Source organism: Pithys albifrons, chromosome 9, assembly GCF_047495875.1.
Source record: "Pithys albifrons albifrons isolate INPA30051 chromosome 9, PitAlb_v1, whole genome shotgun sequence".
Classification (NCBI taxonomy): Eukaryota; Metazoa; Chordata; class Aves; order Passeriformes; family Thamnophilidae; genus Pithys; species Pithys albifrons.
In genome coordinates this window covers 33836912-33851101 of record NC_092466.1, presented here as the reverse complement: position 1 = coordinate 33851101, position 14190 = coordinate 33836912, and the positions used below count along the sequence as shown (strand labels likewise).

Below are 14190 nucleotides of genomic sequence, written 5' to 3'. Positions count from 1 at the left end.
GACCCGGACACACAGAAATCAAATGCACTAAAGCCCAGGAGCATTTGTTCATCCTTCTCCTGTATCCAGTTTCCATTTGCATGCACACTGCTGTCACCCTGGCACCCACTGTGCCGGCTCCAGGCCCAGGAATGCTTCTCTGGCCTGATCCACTTTCCTGTTGCTATCAGTTTTCCATTGAAGCTGCTCTTGATTTACACAGGGAAAAGCAAAAGAGGCTTTCTGTGCTCAGACACAAAATCATGCCCGTGTGTGACATTCCCCCACGTGAGCTGCATGCTCAGATCCCAGAGGTGTGCCCACAGGTGTCCCACCACAGTAACCATATGCTTCCAAGCAGCACACTTATTCCCTTGAAACACTGTCCTTCATGTGTGCAGGGAAAGCAAGGATCCAGTCCTGTTGCAAAGTGAAGTGGCAACCCAATATTGCAGCATCATGACTAGGGGGTTGTGCTCAAATGCTCCAATCCAGACAGCCACAAGCCATTGCTCCAGAAGCTGCTGGAAACTCGGCTGGGCTGATTTTATCCAAAGGCAATTCTCCTCTTTCTAAAAGACAATGCATGAGGCCTCACAGTTCAGGAGAGCCAGCTGAGCTGGCTTTGCCTGGCTCCTTAAGTGCTGAAGGGAACCTGGAATATTATGCAGCTTACAGAGAAGCAGAAAGAGGATGCTGGGATAGATAAGGAGGAAAATGGAGAGAAGCAATCCTGAAGACTGAGATGTGACAAGACCCAGCAGTGGATTCAGGTGCAAGTGGGAGAGTTTAGAGAAGAAACCTGCAAGCTCTTCCACCCAGCCCTTGCCCTGCCTCCTCTGTGTACCAGTGGGAAGTTTTTTTCAGAAGACAGCATGCAATATTGGATCCACATCCTCCTGCCTTTGCATCAGAACTGGGTCTCATCAGACCATTACCCACAAACCTTCAATGTAAGGATCTGGTTAGAGCGCAGGGCTGCAAGGGTGGTACTTAGGTATTCCTGGGGAGCAGTGAAGACACATGAGACAAACGGGGTCAGTTAGACACACAGCATTTCTGAGAGCAGATGGAGCATGGCTGGTCCCCCCTTCCCCCAAGCAGCACTTTGAGCAGCTTGAACTGCCATCTCATCCTTAATGTGTAGCCCTGATGCTTGGGCTCATCCCTCACAGCAGTGCAGGACATACAGACTCATACTACAAGAGCCAAGGCATATATCCTAACCTTGTACTTCCTTCCTAAGAAAACAAAGAAGAAACAAAACTGAAACAACATCCCTAGTTTTCCAGGATGGTGGTTTTCATTTCCTCACCCAGAACATCTGACAAAGAATCTCATCAAACAAAAAGGCAAGAATAAATTGCAATTCAGTCAGCTGTGTAGCATTTTTACAACAAAGCCCATCCTAATATTCATTCAGGGATGAGGAAAGAGAATTGCACCTCTGCTGGCTGGTCTGTGCCTCTGGCTCTCTGAATTTTTGACCAGAGCCTTCAGGACAGCACGTGCTGGAGTTTATCTGAGGACACTCACCCCTCCCGTGAGCGTCTCTGCCTTGGAATGGCTCATGGGCTTTTGAAAATGTTGAGCTTGCTGCCTCATGAGGCCAAAAGGACCTCCATGAGAGCCAAAGAAACACCACTAGCACGTGAAGCTTTTGCACCCACCCTTTTCCCACTGTCACAGCCCTGCTTTGTGTCACCCTACAACCCCAACCCACCAAACAAGTGTACCTTTTCCCCCCAAGCCCTGGCTACTTCCAGGGATGCACAAGCTGCATCTCCCTTTCCAGTATTGCTTTGGGTCCTGTCACTGCTTTTCACCTTGAGCACTGGGGCCAGTGGGAGCCAAGGGCTGTAACAGGACCCAGGATGCTGCTCAGTGAACACTGCCGTTAGCTTCTTTTTAACATAACAATCTAGTGAGCCTGCTCACTAAATAAACACAGCTGACCGGCTGTTATTGCACGGGGACTGGCACATACCCACGGCTCCCTTCTCCCTCGCTGCCAGCCGAGCTCTCTCTCCACTGGCTCTGCTGCTCCGAGCATCCCAGCCCTGCTCCCTCGGGGCCAGGGACCAGAGCCCAACTAATTATCCAAAGGCCCGTCAAAAATAAACAGAAAGCTCTTAAGCCTGTCTCCCTGTACACCCAGATTACAAATTCCAGCCACTTCATATGATGTTGTTCCAATGCATTTCCAGTTGATTTTCAGCACTCCGGTTGTTTTTAGATCTGGTTAAATCCCCTCAAAACCCCATGATGTACTCTCTCCACTCTTGGCTGTGGCACATGCCAGCCAGGCCAGGACAAAGAAGAAAGTGGGGCAACATCCTGGCTTTCATTAAACAGTTGCTGGCATCAACCCTCCCTTCTCAGCCTCTTCCTTGCAGGCAGAAAGCCCACCAAGCTTGGGGATGGGCACAGGGATCAGCTCACCAGGGACAAGCCAAAGCATTGTGGCCAGGGGGCTCAAGGGTTACTCTCAGGCAGAGAGCACAGCCCTTCCAATTGTCTCTAAGGATGAGACCAGCATGAGGGAGAAGAAAAAAGGTAAGGATGATGGTAAGAGTTTCCCCCCAGTCTGCAAACCCCACAGCACTCCTGGCCACACAACCACTGTGGAGGCTGTGGAAGTAACACAAGACGTGAGTGGCTGACCTCTCCTGCTCCAAAACCCCCAGGTTTCGTTGGGTTTTGAGGTGAGGACACAGACCTTCCCCTCTCCAGCACAAATCTCCAGGAAGCAGCAATGACAGCAGATATCTAGGGGTCAGCCCCGGTGGGCAGGAACAGACCGGAGAACCAACATCCCTCCTGGAAAACCTTATCTGCTGCTTTTCTGCGAAACACATCAATCAGCCGGGCGCTGCCCTCGGGGCCCAGATGACGCATCTTGTTAATGAAACGATCTCTACTTCCAACAGAAAGCCATTCAAACGAAGGAGGATTAACATGCAGGAAGGCACGGGACAGAGGATAACAACGCTAATGACTTACCCTGTGCGGGTACTCTGCACACTGACCCTGTGAAAGAAGGGGATTAAAAGGAAAGAGTTTAAACCACGAACAGAGGGGACCGAAATAGGCACAGGGAGTCAGATCCTGAAGGTGTAAATCATTGTGACTGTATCAAATTCAGTGCAGTTACACAAATTTACACCCGATAAGCAGCCTGCCTCCTGTCCCGTATCCCCTGAGCTCTCTGCTCTTGCTGTACTCAGCCACTCAGTCAGACCGAGCAGCTCCAAGTCCACTGAGTCCCTTCCCCTATTTACATTTAATTTTAAACACATCTCCCATTGAAATTACCTTTTCTCCTTTTTGTCCTGGGGGTCCCTATAAAAGAAAAGTCAAATAGGCCTCAGTAAATTACGGAGTTCAGTGAATGGAAGGGGAAAGGGACTACAGGGGGAGATGTGATACTTACAGGTTGTCCCCTGGGACCCGCAGCACCCTTTAAAGAAACACATATTTGAATATGAGATGATTTTCCATTTACAGTGAGAAGAAGACAACAACTCACAGTGTATGGAATAGGTGAAAAACTCAGCTTTTAAAAACAATTGTGGAGAAATTTCCCAAGAGAGATCTGGGTTCCCTTTGTTACTGTGGAGGAGTGGAAATGCACACATGCTCTGGTTGCACTGCAGGGGGGGAATTATTAAAAGGAGAGGGGAAAAATCATCAGGAAAACACACCCTTATTGTTCCCAGGACCTCAGTTGACAGCACAGCTCCTCAGCTGACACACTGGGATGGAACCAGAAGCAGCCAGGACTGAACCCTGAGCTAGGATTGCACAACAGGAGTGGGGAGCAGGGATGTTCAACATGTGCTTGCCAGAGGGTTGTACTGTCACTCAGGCTCAAAAAACAGAATTAGCAGAGGAAAACATTCAGCACTTCAGTGAGCGAAGGTGACTACAGAGCTGCTAGCATGGCATACTCATGTTTGGGATTTCATCATCAGAGATGTCAAGAGGAACAAGACCACATTTGGGCTTCCATCAAGTGCAGACTAACTTTATCATTTTCAACCAAAAGCATTTTAGTATGGTGCACATATGAAACAGAGCTTCAAGAGGGGGGAAAAAACCCTCCACATTTAATACAAAAAATATGCTTTTTTGGGTTGTTGTTAGATAAGTTGAAAGTTACCAGATGGGTTTTCAGAAATCTTTCCATCAACTTTTACTTTTGCTATGAAGCCAACCACAAAAAATGTCAGCTCCCAGAATATATTTAAAGAACATTAATTGCTAACTGCAAGGAAAACACATCCCCTGCATAACCAGAGAGTTGCTGTTGTGACATGATGAATCTGATGACCATAATGCAAAAATTACAGCCGTGCATCCCAGCACGGCTATTATGAAGTTTCAGAATTAGGGACGCAGCTCATGCATCAGCTGAACTAAGATTGCTGCCCTGCCTAGGAGCTTGTTTTCAGCTGAGACGAAACATCATTTCAAACCTACCCATCACCTGCAGACAAACATGTATATTTTTACCATCTCTCCCTTCTGTCCAGGTTGACCCTGCAAAAGAAAGAGAACATTCATCAGCTTTGGCCACTGCAGTTGCTACAAGGTGTTGACTTACTCCACTCCCCCCTTTCCTCGGGAGGTGCCCACAGTTATTAGACCTCCAAAGGGGAATGGAATATTGAGCGTGTGGAGCTTTGCTCACACACCTAACAGGGGCTATGGGATTCATGTCTGCTGGTTCATGGGCAAGTATTTGTGCCGGGATTTCCAAAGCATGGGAAGAACTTCTGTCTCTCTACTACAAGGCTGACTAGGAGGAGGTTCTAAGGACAGCATGGAAGTCTTTAGGATCCTTCCTTCTTCTACTACAGCTCTTTTTGGCACAGTAGTGAAGAGAAAGAAGCTGCAGGGTCAACTTCAAAGGAAGCTGTTGGCTAAGGCAGAGGGCTGGTGCCTCAGGGACCTGCTCTGCCTGTCTTTTTCAGGGTGGGAGTGTCTGCTAAGGCTTTCCCTGCAGCAGCCAGGCTGCTGCACTGGAGAAGAGCTATTTTATAGATTTGCCTAGAAAGGAAGAGGCCATGCTCTGCCTTCCCTAATCTCCTGACTCCTGCATCTCCCCCAAGGCATCTGTGGTATCCTCCTGCCTGCCAACCTCCTAATTTTCTTTTAATCCATGCATGTGCATGACTTTGCAAAATAATCCCCTTAAAAACACACAGTGTAACACACAGGCTGGCAGGACAGTGGGACTTAGCAGGAGGCAGGGCAGGAAGCCTGGACAGAAGTTGTTTGCTTACCGGTTTGCCATCCAAGCCGATAGGGCCCTGAAATAAAAAAGGAAAAATGATGAGAAATGCTTTCCCTGGGGTGTCTGTCCATCTGCCCCAGGAAGCACCATGTGCCATGAGACTGCATGGGCTGGGGTGAGGTCAGGTGACTCTCTGCGCCTTCCTGCTGAATCCAGGCAGGTACCACTGAGTACCAGCCCAGATTCCCAATTGCTTCTGCAGGGACCTGCTCACTGTCAGCTTATTCCAGCAGCAATGCTGGACAGAAGAAGGGGAGAGAGAGGATGGATTCAAAGGCAATTTGCAAAAAGTCCTCAGAATTTAAAATTCAAAAGTGTCCAGTAAAGTGGCTGAAAGCCAGCAGTTTGCATAGGACTTTGATGTAAAAAGGCATACACCTCCAGGGGAAGAGGCATTTTTGCAAATGATAGAATAATAAAAGTGTCCCAGAGAAGGGGTGACATACAGCTCAGCACATGCTGAAGGTCCTGTTTGATGAGAAACAGGCTCCACAGAGCGCTGTCCCACCCGGCACTTTCTCATGAGCTGGGCTGATTTGTTTTCTGCTCCTTCAAAAGCCAAAGACCACAAGGGCCTGGAGAGATCTGCTTCTCCTCAGCCCCGGGGCAGCTCACAGCCCCCCTTTTTGTGAGGGGCAGAGCCGTGGAACCCAGTCAGACAGCTCAGAGGCTGCCAATTCCTCCCCTTTTCCAGGCGTGAGAGTCTCCCCCATGGACCTGCTCTGGCACATCGGTGTCCTGGAGCAGCAGCTGAGCTGCCCAGAGGGAGCAGAGATGTGGGGGGTGTTTGTATTTTTCTTAGGCTTCCTAGTTGTCCAGGATAAATGTGTATGAATAAATAGCAACTGTTTGGGTTCTCCAGCAGCCTCAGTGCTTCAGAGAGTGCTGCCAACAACTCTAGGATTGAAATGAAATTTGCTTTGTCCTCTCCTGGGCTTGTTCTCTGTTCCCTTGCCCATCTGCAACAGTGTTGGAGAATTCCCCCTCATGTTTTATGTCCCTGCCCTTTGGCATGACCAGGGTGTTCAGCCCAGCACGGTTCCCAGCTGACTCTCACCATGCAGAGCCCCCTTTGGATCCCAGGCGCTTCCTGCTATTGGAGTATCACCTAAAAGCTCAATTAAGGTTGGAATTTCACCTACCTAGGGGTTATTTTCTTCGTTTGAGGGTATTTTCTTTTACCAAACAGATCTGGCTTCACCTATGTTATTTTAACACTTGGGGGTTTTTAAAATTAATTTCCTTTCAGTCTTGTGTGGTTTGGGATTTTTTTCCCCTAAGTATCACTTAAAAGAAAAAAAAATAAGAAAAACAAAAGAAGAAAAAATTACTCTTTCCAGTGATACCAAATCAGGTCACTGGTTTCAGGAAGAAATGATGAGATACAATGAGTACTAATGAGGCTTCCTAGTAACATCATATACCCTTACTTCATAAATTAAGTTACACTTACCGGGAATCCAGGAAAACCTCTTGTTCCGGGCTGTCCCTGGGAAGGATAAAGGGAGACATCACTTTGGAGGAACTGAAATGGATTTTGTTAGACCCTAAGTCCTCTCTACAGAGCCTTTCCTCCAGCCCCTGAGCAATTATCCTATGACTCTCTGAAGAGATACCCAATTCTCCTCCAAGGGGAAAGTGTCTTGGGAAGGAGTGGAAATCTCACATCCCCACTCCAATTTGTACAGGGCCAAGAAAATGCTGGAGCAGCTCCAGTTTGGACTGCAAGCAGTTTCCTTGAAGTTTTTACATTAATTAAATGGGTGTCCCTAGCCCATATGCTAGGCTTTTGGAGTATATTCCAGAGGCTGAGCTCATTTTATGGCAATTCTTGCTGCCATAAACTGGAGGCGTTTAATGCAGGGTGCTGCTCTGAGCAAGACAAGCCTCACAGATCACTGCTGTCTAAATAGAGCCATCCCCCTTCTCCTCCTTCCCTATTCTCAAGTCCCAACACATTCATTTTCCTCACAAATAATTCTGGAGAAGACATGTTTTTTTCTTTTCTGTTTTTTTTTGGGTTTTATCCTCTGGGAGCTAAGGGAAAAAGGAGAGTTAGGCAGTGTGATGAGAGGAACATGAGCACCAAGTCTTTTCCCCGCCTCTTTCTGGCTAGCCAGAATTGGCTACCAGTTTGGGATCAGGTACAGCAAACCCTGGCTTGGGATATGTTTGGCAGGTTCTTCATCACCCACTTAAAAACACTGAAAAAAAAAAAAAAAGAAAATCTCCTGGCTGTTAATTTTTCGTAGTTCTTCGGGTTTTGGGACCTGTAACATCCCAGGTCACAGTTACCCCAGATTTGTGGGTATCCAGGAAAGTTACCACTTTACTTAAGGATTTCTTAATGTCAAAAAAACCGAATAAAAATGTGTGAGCCAAGTCAGGAAGCACATGGTCCATATGGTCTGACTTCAGCAGATTTCGAAGCATATTCATGTGTAGATGGAAGCAGCAGGATGAGGTAAATCCTGTACCACACTCATCAAGTGACCACTGTGGCATCTTCCCTACCCTGAAAGCTGCACTATGATGCCAAAAAGCCCAGGTTCCTTATGTGTTCTCCCATTTGAGGGAAGAAAATGCTTTCTTCAGCAGTTTGAGATACCATGACAAAGGTTTCCCAGGAAAGAGCTGGGTATAAACAAGGATTCATCTCTGCCTTAACCAGAGTGATCTTGTGTGGTGCTCTGGGAAGGGGATGGGCCTGCTGGGCTCTGAGACTCTGTTTTGCCAGAGTGAAACAATGAGAATCCTTTGGGAGAGACCTCAGAGCTACACTGGCATGGAAAACCTTCACCTTCAGGTTACATTTCTTCCAGCCTCCCTTATCTGCAGAGAGACTCAGTGAGGGTTCAACCCTGCAGAGGATGGGGACAAATAGTCTCTATGCAGGGTTTGAGGAATGCCCCTACCACAGAATGCCTAATGTTGCACTGACAGTTCTGGTTCTGTACACAATGCTAGCAGGATCTAATCACATTTGCACTGTCTTTTCAGTTCTGCAAAGTTGAACTTGGTCAGCTTTGCTTTGCAAGATACATACAAAACCACCTGGTCCTGTTGGCCAGTGACCAGGAGGGAAGATAGGCTATAAATTAGAAGATCTGTCCACCGCTGGCTTCTGAAAAGGCAAGAAGAGCCCAGCCACAACTCATTAATTTTGGTTCCCTGTTGGACACCTCCCCGGACAAGAAGTGCTAAAAAAAGAATTAGGGAGAAGACCTGGAAATGGTGCAATTTGGCTTCCTCTGTAGACTACAGACTGTTGCCTCTTTCTCCTTGGAGGACAGCAGCGTGATTTGCACGATATCACGCCAAGACAACAGTTCAGCAGCAAGCGATTCCAAGAGACTGTTTTTGTTGGGTGGCTGCTTTTCCTTGTCTTCTTTTTAAAATGTTGATTGTATGAAGTATGTAATACTGGGAGCTGCCAAATCATGGAGACCGTCTGTTTCTGCCACTATCGGCGCACTGTCCCTCTCTGGCCAGAAGTTAAGCAGCTCTGAGCTCAAGCGAAAACTCCAACCTCCAAACAAAAATCTGGAAACTATTTGTCATCCCACATCTTTCCGAGTGGCCCCTTGGCCAGGGTTTCCCTGTTTGTCTTCAGTGCTCAGCCATCCTTTTGACCTATCACCAGCTCCCCAGGAAACTGGATCATCTTCACAGTAGGTTTCGTGAGGGGAAGTGTGGAATTATGCCGGTCCTGGCACCTCAAGGCTTTGACTGGTGTAGGTGAAATCCCATTTTAAATACAATTTGCCATATAAGTTTTCTGTTGCTTTGAAGATGAAACGTATTCTGCACTTTCCCAAACAGCAGTAAAGGCAGCAGCACAAAAGACATTAAAAATTGTCCTGCAGATCAGGCATGTGTACTTCAGGAAAACAGTGGTGCCTGTCTCTCTTTGATGGACCTACATAAACAGAGACTAATGGCTTTTCTCTCTGGTTACTTTAACTACATTGTCCAGAAGGCTGAGAGCCACAGCTTGGGAGAAACAGCAAAATCCACAGGGCCCTTACCCTCCAAAATCTGCTGTTTGTGGAGCAGGGTGGTCTTGCTCAGAGCTTGGCATTGAAAGACCTGCCAGCTGTTCCTCCTTGCCTGGACACATGGCCAGGGACCATCTGCTGGGCATAAAACACTTGAGGAGACTTGTTTGGGTCCTGGCTTTTGGTTCTGTCACTTCTCAAACTCCAGCATCCCAGGCAGGTGGGTCTGGGAACCAGCAAAGCTGCTTGTTATTAGAAACACTTGCCATGGGGCTTTTGGGAAGTTAATTGGAAAGCCAGATGTGGCCAAGTGTTCACTCTGCCTCGGTCTCTCTCACTTGACCTCCGCTGGGAAACAAAGGTTCCAGCGGCCCATCCTCTCTGCAGGTCAAGGACTGTGCTCTTCACAGGTTCATCAAAATCGGAAGTGCCCACTGGGAGGGAGAGAATTGAATCTCCAGGTCTTTTTCATGGAAATCTCCAATGGAGGCTGTGCAGGGATGGGATGGAGAGGACTGGCTGCACCCACATGAAAGCAGAGGCCTTATGGCTGAACCACAGTGCAAGAATCATCCAGTGTTAAGGGCATGTAAACACTCCAACTCTTCATCTTGGTCTTTTTTTAGGACCTTATCCTTGCACAAAGTTTTGTCTGGAAGAATCATTGCACCTTGCGGGGACACTTTCGCTGGAACAGGATTCATAATCCTGCCTGCACTTTCCTCATCTGCCCAGACAGCTGCGGGACTGTCCAGATAGTGGTAAACATGCTGCCAAAAAGTTTCCAAGATTTTGGCTACTTGACAAAGGCCTCTGAACTCTCCATCTCTGTGAGTACACCAGTCACCAGTTTAGCTCTGATCCTGCTCCTTCATCAAAATCAGTGGGTAGTCCACTACTAAAGAAACCAGGGCTGAGATCAGCCAGGCAAAAGATGTATTTTCTCTGAAAGTAGTAGCAGCCCTGTTGCAAGAAGGAGATATTCTTTTAAATGCAGGAATATGGTTTCCTTGCAAGGGAAGGCTTCCTTGTTTGTTCTGTAGTATGAGCTATAATTTCATTATATATAGTATATAATAGCAGTATAAAACCAAGGCTGGATTAGTATGGGAACCACATTATACAGGGTTTTTGCTCTTTCCAGCTGATGCTGTGTCTTAATGTCCCTCCTCAGTCTTTCCCAGTAGCTTGGCCACATCCTGCATCAGACAAAAATAGAGAGAAAAGCCACTTACGGGTGGCCCCCGGGGCCCAATGATAGACATGCCAGCTTCTCCTGGAGCACCCTGCAGAGAGACAGGGGAGAGGGAAAGGGGTGAGCAAAGGCAGAAAGGAAAATAGAACACAATGATACTCCTGTCAAGGCTCGGGTTAAATGAGGATGCCTCAGGTGTGAGACCTTCAGGGCTTACAGAGCAGCTGCTGTTCTTCCCTCCCCCAGCTCTTGCCTCACACTTTGGGAGAAAAAAGATGTCATTTAGAGCTGCTCAAACGTGCCAGAAAATGGAAGCTGCACAGCAAGGAGAACTATAAACACATAAAACACTTTCTGGCAAAACAGAAGTTCTGCCCCATTGCAACTGTGAAAGATGGCCTGAAACCCTTGCTGTTTCCCTTTCTGTGAGTCCAGGAGGACTGTGTTCTGCAGAAGAAAGAAAAAGAGGAGGGATGTGTGGGCTCCAGGGAAATGGGAGCTGTGGGCAGCTTATTTGGTTGCCTCCAGAAACGCCTCACTTGTGTACTTCTCAAACTCAGCTGAGATGTGGATGAACACAGAGCAAAGTGCTTGCTGGAAAAGAAAACAGCTGCCTCGCCAGCTCTTTGCCACCCACAGCATGCAATGGGCAGGACGTGTCCCTCTCTCTGGAAAACACAGTGTATTTCTGAGAGGCAGCTCCAGAAGCGCCCAGGGCTGGGGAGATTTCTGATGGAGCATCCCATAAACCAAGCAGCCTGCAAGCAAGCAGAGCTCTCTGCAAAACAAAGCTGTGGCCTGCCAAGGACCTAGGGCTCTCACAGAGGGCTTTGGAGAAGCAGGGACAATGGATTTTTTCCATTGTTTGTATCTAACTGCTGTCCCTTCATGTTGAGAACTTTGGCCAGAGAGAAATGTAAGGACACACAGAGAAAAAGGCAGGATGGCCTCAGGCAGGGAAATCCTGGTCTGTTGGATAATGTTGGTTAGCTCCAAGCAGTGAAAGCAAGGAAGGAGAATCTCCATCCTACCTTACCTTTCCTTGTCGTATTTTTCTATCTAGTATGAAGAGGAGCAAATGGGCCTGGTATGGCAGTGCACAGATGACCCCCCCCGTCAGGTGAATATTCATCCTTTTCTTAATTTCTACACATTGTTATTCAGTTATTCACACACCCAAACACCTCCATTTTCCTTTTCTCAGAGGTGGGAGGTACTCACAGCTCTGGGGAAAATACACTCACATTTAATATTATCAGGGTGGGGTGGGGGACAGAATCACAAACTATTCTGAGTTGGAAGGGACCCACAAGGATCATCGAGTCCAACTCTTAAGTCAATGGCCCACACAGGGGATTGAACCCATGACCTTGGCATTATTACAGCCAAGTTTTAACCAACTGAGCTAATGCCAAACACTTCAAAACAGGGGCCAGCAGTAGGGTGCTTTGTAAACCACCACTTTGTGGGTACAAAACACCACCTCATTGCACAGAAAGCAGTCTGTGAGATGGTGTCCCACTGTGCCAGAATAGGAGCATGCTGTGCCCTTTTTCCTCCTTGCTCCCACCTACACCAGGGATGGGGCTACCTGGGAGGTGGAGGGGAGTTGTGGGTGCATTAGGTCAAACAGAGCTGCCAGTGGGGAAGAAAGGCAATGGTTAAAACCCAGGAAGCCTCAAGGGAAGCCCTGCATGTGCCCACTGGCCTTTGTGCTGTTAGTAAATTGTCATAAACAAGAAACGCAGCATCTTCAGAGACTGAGTGGCCTGGAAGGAATTTGGGAAATATACTTGCACTGACACGGAAGGTGGGGCAGCCTGGGGGTGTGGAAGCCCAACACTGTTTGCAGTGGCCATGATCATGACTAGGGTGCTAGGGCTGGTCCTAGAGGAGGCCCTAAAGTTTGGGGGTGCTACAGACTACAAGGAGCTGACTCACCTTCTCTCCAGATTGCCCTTTTAGTCCCTGGGTCAGTGGCACCCATCGCAGCCACATGCAAGAGGGTGCAGGGAAGAGAGAGAGAGAGGGAGAGAGAGACAAACACAGGCGTCAGCGGCAAGGGCACACTCTCTGACCCCACAACCCTGGCTATGGGGCTGGGATGAGCAGGGTGGCCTCAGCTCCTGCCCCAGCCCTCTTCCCCATCCTCACAATGGGATGCCTGAGCAAGAAGCAGCTCCAAAATACAGCACTGAGGCAGGCAGGGGATGTCTCCCCTTGCTCAGGGCAGAGTTATGTGGAAAGGGCAGCTGCTGGTGGCAGGCAGGGGTGCCTGTTAGCAAGCCCACAGTTAGCAAGCCCAGCCAGCACACGAGGTGACCCAACCAGGGGGATGCTGAAACAGAGGAGGGCTTGGATAGTACAGCACAGGGAATGGAAACACCCCTCCTGGCATGTATGTGGCTTGCAGGGCTGGTCACTCTGCTGCCACAAGGGCAGCCCCTCAGGCATGGGGCTCAGGGAAAGTGGTTTTGCCTCACACTGACACCTGGCAAAGGATCATCCTGAAAGCCCCCTCCAAATCCTGTGGGTTGGAAGAAAATGGGGAGGATGAGGCACACAGAAGAGGTTTGGACTTACCGGCCGCCCAGGGATCCCCATCGCACCTTTGTCTCCCTGGCAATTAAGGCAAAATCAGAGGCAATTGGTAACTGATGAAAAGCAAAGTTATAAAACAGCACAAATGAACTATGCCACAGCTCTGTGCTGTGGTTCAAGTGTTTAGGGATTCTGAGGGGGAGAAAGGAAGTTAAAGAGAGCGAAGTGCGTTTGTGTGTGCCCAAACCTGTCTTTAAGAACATGGGTGAGCTACCAGTTCACTTGCATATATGACAAACCAATACATCTCACAACAGAAATCACATACAGCCATTTAGGCAGCAAAAGAAGAGTCTCCAGCCAAACAAAGTATAATTCCAATTTCCAGCACTTAATAAAATCCAGGTCCTGGGAACTGGCTCCCAGCAGTAGCCAACTGTCACGTTTTTCTCTTTCTTGACTCAAGTCAGCTGGGTGTTAGCTACTTATTTATAGAGTTATCACTTTAAAACACAGTTCTCTTAGACTGGAAAATACAGTCCTGTCCAGAAGCAAAAGAAAAATGTGAGAACATAAGCTGACACAGGAAAAAGCATGTCTGGGAGAAGACATATGAGCAGCTGTGTTCAGTGTCCTCTACCCCTCTGAGATACTTCCCAGCGCATTGTCAGGGTGTGAGCACTCCTAACAGTAGTTTGGGGAATGACTGTGGGTCAGGTGACACTGGACAGAGCCTTGTGAACACATGAACACAGGACTGGTGGCAATTTTCTTCAGCCACTTACCTTCAAGGCACTTTGATGCCTCTTACAGTTAAATCTGGCTATGCAATTAAAAAAAATCACCCCTCTGCATTCCTGGTCACCAAAACTGAAGGCTGTGCAGATCTGGAAGACAGCAACTCATTGCTAAAGGATCTGGATGATTATGGCTTCAGCAGTCATGTAGCTTTTGCTCTGTATTTTGCAAAAATTACATGATAATAATCTCTTAGTTCTGTTTCCAGCAAAGTTTGGGTTTTCCTTTATGTAAAACAGTGTTCCTGCCCGTGGCTGACTGTGTCTGTAGACATAAACCTGGTTTTCTGGTTTCTGCAGTTGGAGATACCAGCCCCATCAGTGCCACCTCTTCATGCCTTCCCCCACGTTCAGCCCAGCACGTGTGAACATCATCTGAAA

The 14190-nt window shown here is 48.0% G+C and overlaps 1 protein-coding gene across 5 annotated transcripts in view; it reads right to left on the bottom strand.

Moving 5' to 3' along the window:
• The window catches only part of COL13A1 (collagen type XIII alpha 1 chain), a 52907-nt gene extending 39823 nt beyond the window's left edge, over positions 1 to 13084 (bottom strand). For 4 of the 5 annotated variants that reach the window (XM_071563326.1, XM_071563328.1, XM_071563330.1 and 1 more), the window contains exons 1-10: positions 13055 to 13084; positions 12413 to 12439; positions 10512 to 10562; positions 6732 to 6767; positions 5268 to 5294; positions 4495 to 4521; positions 3413 to 3439; positions 3295 to 3321; positions 2983 to 3009; positions 926 to 982 (exon numbers count right to left, since the gene is read on the bottom strand). In XM_071563326.1, the coding sequence (XP_071419427.1) occupies positions 926 to 982; positions 2983 to 3009; positions 3295 to 3321; positions 3413 to 3439; positions 4495 to 4521; positions 5268 to 5294; positions 6732 to 6767; positions 10512 to 10562; positions 12413 to 12439; positions 13055 to 13075 (327 nt within the window). In that variant the 5' untranslated portion in view covers positions 13076 to 13084. The remainder of the gene's footprint in view (positions 1 to 925; positions 983 to 2982; positions 3010 to 3294; positions 3322 to 3412; positions 3440 to 4494; positions 4522 to 5267; positions 5295 to 6731; positions 6768 to 10511; positions 10563 to 12412; positions 12440 to 13054) is intronic. The other variant, XM_071563327.1, reaches the window with a different exon arrangement.
• Positions 13085 to 14190: the final 1106 nt, after the last annotated feature.